The sequence below is a fragment of the Pholis gunnellus genome, assembly GCF_910591455.1.
Source record: "Pholis gunnellus genome assembly, chromosome: 6".
Lineage (NCBI taxonomy): Eukaryota > Metazoa > Chordata > Actinopteri > Perciformes > Pholidae > Pholis > Pholis gunnellus.
In genome coordinates this window covers 683,248-691,958 of record NC_136532.1, presented here as the reverse complement: position 1 = coordinate 691,958, position 8,711 = coordinate 683,248, and the positions used below count along the sequence as shown (strand labels likewise).

The following is an 8,711-nucleotide window of genomic DNA, read 5'->3' as shown; positions in this document are numbered from 1 at the left end:
GGTTAGATTGTTGTTTGATTGGATTGACATTACTGGCCTACTACCACTAAGACTACTACTACTGGTCCACTATTACGACTACTTCTACAGGTACTTTTTTTTGGGGGGGGGGGTTCCTTCCCTTCCTTTATTCTAATTTGTGATTCGTGATATGGGGCTACTACTACCTCTAATAATGATGATGATGATATACAGAGGACAATAACGGTAGGCTGCTAATAATAAAAGCATCTTCCTTTTCCTCATCTCTGTGATTTGGGCGCAGACCAGATGCTGAGGTGAGCTTCCACTTCCTGCTCTCTGCCTCCACTGAATTAAGCGCCGCGCGGCCAATGGGAGCGCAGCGGGGCGGAGAGCAGCGTTGGACTGTTTGTACTACGGTGTAGTACCGCCGCCAACAGTAGACGCGTCTCCCGCTCTGTCCGTGGCTCTTCAGCATCCTCCGGTTAATGGATTACACAGTTTCCCTCCAAGTGCAACATCAGCTGGCGGTGTTCCCGACACACTTCTACCAGGGCTACCGCGTGGAGTTACAGGTACACTTCATTCGCATTGCACTTGTCAGTCCCGTCTTCCTATTATTATGCATTTGTTGTTGCTCCTCTCTTCCTCTGTACACTATCCGCGAGGCGTGCGTGCGTGCAAGGGAGTGAGTGTGACTTTATGGAGATGCTTTACTGCGGGGGGAAGGCATGCTTGTCGTGTTGCATGCTGATTCCTCTCCTCGCCGAGATTCTTGTTGCGTGCCACCGGGAGACGGAGCGGAGGCTGCTGGCGCGATGGGATGCACATGTTGGGGGGGGGGGGGTAAAAGTGAGCGGAGCAGCTGGTGAGGTTGACCGCACGTTCTAAGTAACTGCTCGTGCAAGGTGGAGAGCGGCGGGACCGCGTGCGTGTGTGTGTGTGTGTACTATTCCTGTCAGAGGTCTCACTGTCAAGAAATGCAGAATGCGATCCAGTGCCATTAAAACCTCTGCACACCTGAAGCAAAGGCATCTCTCTGTACAGGTAATCTGTGCCAGAGTTTCCAAATTAGGTCACTTCTGCAGTCTGGCTTTTTCATTTCTACCTTTCTACCATGTACAAACGGAGACGAATATGAAGCAAAGTGACTCCCCCTCCCTCTACACACACACACACACACACACACACACACACACACACACACACACACACACACACACACACACACACACACACACACACACACGTCATCCCAGGCTTGTGGATTCTCTCAAGGTGACATTTAAAGTGGATCAGAAGCACAGTGGCAGCGGAGGGAGCTAAACTCACCTTCCTCCTCTGGAACAGTGAACAGTTTGTGATTAGAGCTCCTCATCACATAAACTGACATCGTCGGTCATCGTGTCAACTTTCCTACATTGTTTTTTTTCTTCCTTTTATCTGTGGTTGATGTAGTAGACTGGAGGTCATAGTTCACCACCTTTCGTATGGGTCATCATTCGAGTGCCATTGATATCTGTATAGCACACCAGAAGAGAGGACTGCTGAAGGATAAATTGCTGTTCTCCTGGGAACATGTTAGGGCCGCAACTACGGATTATTTTCATTATTGAATCATTTGTCCTTTATTGCTTTGCTAGATTGATTAATTACGTCATCGATAAAATGTTCAAGAAGAGGGAAAGCTGTCCAGTATAATCTCCCATATTGACGGCTTCACTTTTCAGAAGCTGGAACAAGCACATTGATTTTTTCCTAAAATAAATAACTGAAACAATTAATTGATTATCAAAATAGTTGCTGATTAATTATTTATATATTGTCTAAAAGATTGATAAGCCAATCATTTTTAGCTCTAATTCATAAACAACCCCAAATCTAAATCTGTTTCTTTCTTTTTCCATCATTAAATTGCCATTCAGGAAAAAAGCGAACAAAATAAAGAACACAGTGGTTAAACATGTTGCTTTGATGTCTCTCAGGTGGCATTTAAAAACATTTGATGCAGCATTAAAATGGTTGCTTTCCCCCCCCCATGCACAGCCTCAATATATATATATTTTTTTCACCTGGTGGGATGTACACTTTGGTTTTTAGAATTTGGGTTGCAACTCACAATCATTTTCACTATAGATTAACCTGTTGATTATTTTCTTGATTAATCGGATAATTGTTTGATTAATAGAATGTCAAAGTTGTGAAAATATAAGCTTCACCTTTTCTGTGTTATTTGTTGAAGGAACAGTCCCAAACCCCAACATATTTAATTTACTATGATAAATGATGTTTAATGTTGTTCGACCAAAATAGTCCAGTAACATGTAGTACTGAAACTTCTCCAAGTCTATCAATACCTGCATTCGAACCTTTTTGTGGCAAGATTTAGAAAAGAAAATGCTGTAAGGGTTGGTCGCAGCCAATCACCGCAAGCATTCTTTGATTTAATGCCCTGTGTGATTGGCCCACAGCTGCAGCAGCTACAACCCATACAGCCGGGAGAGCCCGCCTACACAAAGCTCTGAACATCATGCATCACCCCTCACGGTTCGTCACGCATGTGAACCACGGATTTACACAGTTTACCATTTACGTTAACCATCACAGTGTGAAACAAAGTTTTACTGACGATTGTAACTTGAAACTTGCAAAACTAAAATTAGAAGTTAACATTTTGTCACATGAGTCTTTATTCATATGACTTGTTAGTGCCGTTAGTCCCACGACTCACGTGAGTCGCTAGTAACGTGTCTCTTGTGAGCCGCTAGTTACTCACTAGTCACTTCAGTCATTAGCCAGTGAAGTTAACATCAACCACACTCTTTTCCTAACCCTAAGTGCTTTTGTTGTCTAAACGTCCTGTGAGGAAAAAAGTTTCTTTTGAAAAGATGCTATTCATGTAACAAGCCAGGCTGTACACATCAAGCATTCGTAGCAATTCCTCCGAAATTCTTTCGCATGTTATCCACATAATCTCAAACGATGTGGAAGGGTCCAATAAACAGACATCTTTCAGCCAGGAGACCGCAGTTTGTTCCCCGTGTGAAACAAGAAGTCAACGCTGATGTTCTTGATCACGTAACTTGCGTACTTCAGTGACGGCACTTGCGTGGTTATTTTAACCCAAACAACGATCTTTTCCTAAACCCAACTAAGTAATTCACTCTCTACGCCTAAAGCTAACTACGTAGTTTTGTTGCATAAACCTAACCAAGTGGTTTTGATGCCTAAAGCCAGTTTCCTGTGAAGATGGACGTTTATTTAGAAAAGACCGTATGCATGTAACGAGCTGAAATTGACAAGCTTTCATAGGAAAACGCACTAAAAAAATTTGGAGGAACTTTTTGCAGGATATCATACGAACCGCAGTATGAGGATACGTTGATTGACATGCCGTCCCCGACACGTCCAAAACTGATACAGGGGTATGTCGAGTGTCATAGTTGGAAGCTTTGGAGCACGGACCAAGCTGCGGAACAGTATTTGACGCATTAGGGTGAGCTTGTGTTGAACGAGGAGATCAGGAATGGAGCAATACATCAACTGTAAAGCAAACTACAAAAAATGTTTCATCATCAGAAACATAGAAAAGTATCTTTTATTAGGCGCCATAAGGGCACAGTAGGTGTCACTTTGTTCGAACACTATATGTTTCCTTTTAAAAGAGAAGCCCTCCTGCTCTCCTGCAGCACCCGTTCAACACATACTTAAGATCCAGATATGGATGATCAGTTTTAGTCTGCTGCCTGATGATCAAAATAATATTGAGCATTTCACAAGCAGGCACTCTAAGCTCCATCTCAATCCACCTCATTTAAAGCTGCACAATCTCGTCACCATCTCCTCCTCTCAACCGCAAGATGGCTCCATCTCGGCACCACAGAAGCTTTTCGTTCAAACTTCCTGCCGCGACACAAACCTGCCTCTGTCCCTTCGGCTCTCTTCTAAGACACCACATGAAAGTCGTGCGCTAAACAGAAACGCGTTACCAACAGCCTTAGATAGTAAAGCTCCTTCATCGACCCTTTCTTTATTATCCTGCGTCTGTTCAGGCCTTCCAGTCATCCTTTCTATTTTCGATAAACTTCAAGAGTGGGAAAAAAACCCAACACTTCCATTATTCCCATGTCTGCAGTCTGTAATTTGTGATGCCTATAAATAACAGACTTTGAAGCTCAGTGCTTCAGTGTCATCAATAATTGTTTGCTTTTGTGAAGTTAAAATTGCCCTTCTCCTTTGTTGCTTTCCATTGCCTTCTCGCAGCAGTTGTTCACAGTTCTGTTGCTATTATTTCTTTCACAGAAGGCTAACCGAGATGGGTCTGAGGATTTTTATAAATAGCACACAAAGAAACAAAGAGCTCCAATAATCTCAGCTGAACACCTTTATTTTCACAGAGTGTAGACGTTGTTTTGAAGCAAACAACTAAGCAAAGTCAGCCGCATCACAGAGGGAAAATGTGTGCTTTATCAAAGGTGATGAATCTTTTCTTCCAGTTTTTCATAATGGCAGAATAGCAAGTACGCTTAAAAGGGTCCAGACCTTGGCTCTGCAGAACATGTATCTATTTCAAAACCAGCATGCAAACTGCCTTCACTTGTAGTATCTAAAAAGAGACATCCAATGAAGCATCCAGAAAAAACTCAAACAATCTTAAATCAATAAGGCAAATGATCAGGTAGTTTTGAAGGAGTCCAGCAATTTAGTATTGCACTTCCACAGAGTTGGAGGACTTGAGCGAGATAGATTAGAAAAAATAATAGTGGACCTGGATGCAGCAGATGCAGGAGGGTTCAGCTGCATCCAAATCCACCATATGGAGTCGCAGGCAGAGGCCTTGCAAACTTGGATAAACTGTACTCTAACATGCTTAAATTGCTCACCGTGAAAGTCTGAGGGCACCAGGAGGATATAAAAAGCAGTATATGAGAGGGGGATTCAAACTTTACATGTTTTCATGGAAATGAAAGAAAGTTCTGATTTCCTTTTCTTAGCTGGATAGAAACCAATCTTGGAACCCTTTGGCTATTGGTCTGACAACAGATAATCCTTTGGGGGCGAGAGGCTATATTTCTGGGGTTCCGGTGAATACAATGGGTATTTGGTATAAGACTTTTTCTGAGCGCCGCTCATTGATGACAGTCCGATTTGCAACTTGAGATGCGAGTTTAGAGATGGAGTTGAGAGACAAGTAGCCAGTTTACAAGCTAATTTTAAACCAGTAAAAAGCTAAATCATTGTCAGACAATAGCTGGAGGGTTCCGAGATTGCATTTCGGCCAATGCGTTCCGCCCTGTTTTGCTCTCCACACGGACTGTTTACCTGCATTCAAGAAAAACCCTGTTATAACAGAATTCATCACTAATACTCAGACGACAAACGGAAACCAGAACCCCTCTCATGCTAAAATCTGGTCTGGTTGGCTACAGATTCTACATGTGAATCTGTTGATAGAGATTAGATAAACTCAACCGCTGCTGGTCACACTTTACAGATTATAATCAAACAATCACATGTCTGCAGATATAAATATGGCAAATATGAAATATAGCATGCAGGTCATTTGTTCTGTAATTATTGTTGTGTAATTAACATTGTCACACCTATATTGGGCATCCATGGTCTGCCAGCTAACCACAAAAGTCCCTTGCAGACTTAATGAGGTGTGGATTTGGACAGCCGTAGGCCCTCAAGGACTTCCCGAAAATGTGCCTGTTAAGTCTGTGAGTCTGCACAAGGGGGGGGGGACATTTGGATTCTGCCACAGGAATCATACTGTTATCTCCTAGAAATGATGTACTATTCTGATAACTGGGCTGGTATCGGTGCAGATCAAGTGGATTAGATATCACCCAGATGGGAGTGAACCATGTTAAATATACTTTATATTATGCTGCTAGCCACTGCTGGTGTGATTCTGTTGCTAGATGGTCTCTAGTAGATACTGTGAGCATACTTATCATACTTTCCATAATGCGACCCAATAGTGTCTTTCATTAAACCCTCCTGGTAAATCTATGAAGCCCATGTCATCAACTGGCGTCGTAGGTTTTCCCTTTGAATTTACAAGATTCAACAAACCATCCATCAACCAGATTATTCTACCGTTTAGGCTACTGCTACCCATGGCATGTAAACTGCCTCTCATCCTACTATTGTTAGAATTGAGACATTTACTGATCACCAAAAGCGGGCAATACAAGTCATAGATAACCTGATGACCTTTAAGTAAAGTAACGCTCCAAAGAATTAACTGGATAGCTTAGTGGTTGTATTTTACGCGACAAGAGAAAATATATTATTTTGTATTCCCCGATTGGCTTCTGCTGCACCAAGAGAGTCTTTTAAATTTTAGATTGACTCAATATATGAATCTACACACTTCACCTTTTGGTCAAGTGCTTTGTGAATGAGACTTAGTGAGCCACAGAAAGAGTAACAGCTCACTGTAGTGGGTACGATCTAAGAGCTACTGGATGTGCAGTCTCCTGCAACAGGTGTGTGCTGTAATATTCAGGTTGTAATATTTCATCCACAGTGGATCATTCAAGTTTGAATCATTCCGCTTGATGTCGTGCCGGCACTGGAAATAATTAATCTCATTAGACCGACCAGTGTCACGATTTTATTGTCCCACCAACTCAACATTTGCCCTAAATGTCTGCTCTGGCTGAACACCAAGCTGATTATACTACTGAAGAGCAGGCAGTCTGCCCAGTGCCCGTGTTAATGTTTTCACTCAGCAAATCTGTGGGCGGCGCTTGGGTCACACTGCATGGGAATAGGCCACTTAGCAGCAAACACAAAGTAACTGCTCATTGTTTTGACCTCGAGGCATGGCATTAAAATTTGGCTTGCGTTTGCCTCCCCAAAGACAAATCAGTAGAATGATAGGGGGACAGAATGGAAGTCAGATCAGTGCACAGGCCTCTGGGATAGGAAATACAGTCTCTGCTATGTTAGTGTGCAGCCTCTGGCTGGCCCACAGCAGCAATGTTGGAGTCTCTCACTGGCTCTGGAGCACCAGCTGGACAAAATGGTGCTGATGATAGAGGTAACAGATTCAATTGACCTTGCGGGACACAGTGAACCCAGGGAGGTCAGAGAGCTGCTCTTACCTGCAGCTTTTCCTGTCTCCTAACTAGAAAGCAAGGAATCTGTGTGTGTGTGTGTGTGTATCCACATATCTTAAGAACCATCTATCCAATTTACTTCAAACTTCGGGGCTATATTTGCTTGGGACCCAAGAATGTGCAGCGTCAAAGTTGGTGCAATTTGGACAGTTCAATATTAATAAACTCTGAATAAACAAAAGATAGTGATTGGTGCAGCAGCGGGGCTTCAGGGCTTCTGTCGCCTGAGACTAACATGAGGTTCTCAGCAGGCCTTCACAGGCCACAACTCATTGATCGCATTCACCTTTCCTGCTAGATGCTGGATATACAAACGTTACAACAAAACTCGTCTTGAATTTCCTGTAGTCAATGAGCGATGACCGTTTCTCTGCTAGCAGCACTTTCAGGGTCCAAGCAATTGGCCCGCTCTGTAATGGCACGCGATTCAAACAGCCATGCGCTCCCAATAGAAAATCGGACTGGGCCAATAAATTTGCAATCGGTACATCTGTACTTAAATCAGAAGGTGGCAAGCAAGACACAGGAACTCGCTGACTTCATACTCTCTTTCGTACACACAGCTCCTCTCTCTCTGGACCACACACTCGCTAACGTTGCGCCAGGCTTGCAATACACTGGCGGTAATCAAAATGGTTTTAATGATAGTTAAAATCTGAGATGGTTATACTAACTGTCATGAATTTGACCGTGGTTTATCATGAAACTTGAAACCGTAATATCCCTATTGCTTACCTTCGTCTGTGTAAAGCCAATGCGGAAGTGCCCCAAACAGTCATTCTTTTAAAATGGCCAGCAGGGGGCGACTGAAAACAAAAGTCCGAATTTATAGTTTAAGTCTATGAAAAAATGTCCCTACTTCTCACACGATTACCTCGGTAAAGATTGCCTTATTCATCGTTCAGTTGTGCTTAGCTCCACCCTCCAAAAATCCACATGGTGACGGCCAAAATGACAAACTTGAGGCTGCAAAACAGCAAAATGGGTGTCCATTACTTCTATACAGTCTAGTGTGGCTAATGAAGTTTAATTGTACATGGGATGAATAGTTACAAAGACTGCGTGTTGCTTGCTCTGTAGTTGCAGTTTTATGCAGAATCTCACTTGCATATCTCACTGTATTCCACTCAGGATTGAAAAGTGTTTGTCTCAGCACTACAGGCAGTGTGAGACTTTTAGATGGCATCTGTTTCAGCATGAGGATTCTCGCCTACACTGGGTTTAACAGTAATATCTGGCCTCAGAGAGCTGCATTGGAGGCCCTCCAAAATTCATGATGCCCACTTTATTCCTTATCATCATTCACTGTCAGCAACAGGTCAGCAAAGATAACAACCATTCATTTAAAATGTACAATTCTTGCTATTGTACCATATCAGTGCTTGATTCTTTCTGCTGCGCTGGGTGTTTAAAACTCATCTGTTTCACTTGCCAAGTCAGGCAAAATGAGAATTTTGTAGGTGGTGTAGAAAGGACTTTTTGAGAATATGAATAAATTGTGGAAGCCCATGACCTCTGACAACTTAATCATCACTGCCTGTAAAGAGTGCACATTTTGTTGGATTGCTTTCATTTGCTATACTGAAGCCCCCCTGCAAAAATGTATGATGTATTAGT

General features: G+C 42.8%; 1 protein-coding gene across 1 annotated transcript in view; it reads left to right on the top strand.

The window, feature by feature from the left end:
• Positions 1-329: 329 nt before the first annotated feature.
• The window catches only part of LOC306697015 (zinc finger matrin-type protein 4-like), a gene marked incomplete at its 3' end in the record, with an annotated part of 113,103 nt that continues 104,721 nt past the window's right edge, over positions 330-8,711 (top strand). Inside the window, exon 1 of the mRNA XM_079160753.1 lies at positions 330-536. Coding sequence (XP_079016879.1) covers positions 450-536 — 87 coding nt within the window. The 5' untranslated portion in view covers positions 330-449. The remainder of the gene's footprint in view (positions 537-8,711) is intronic.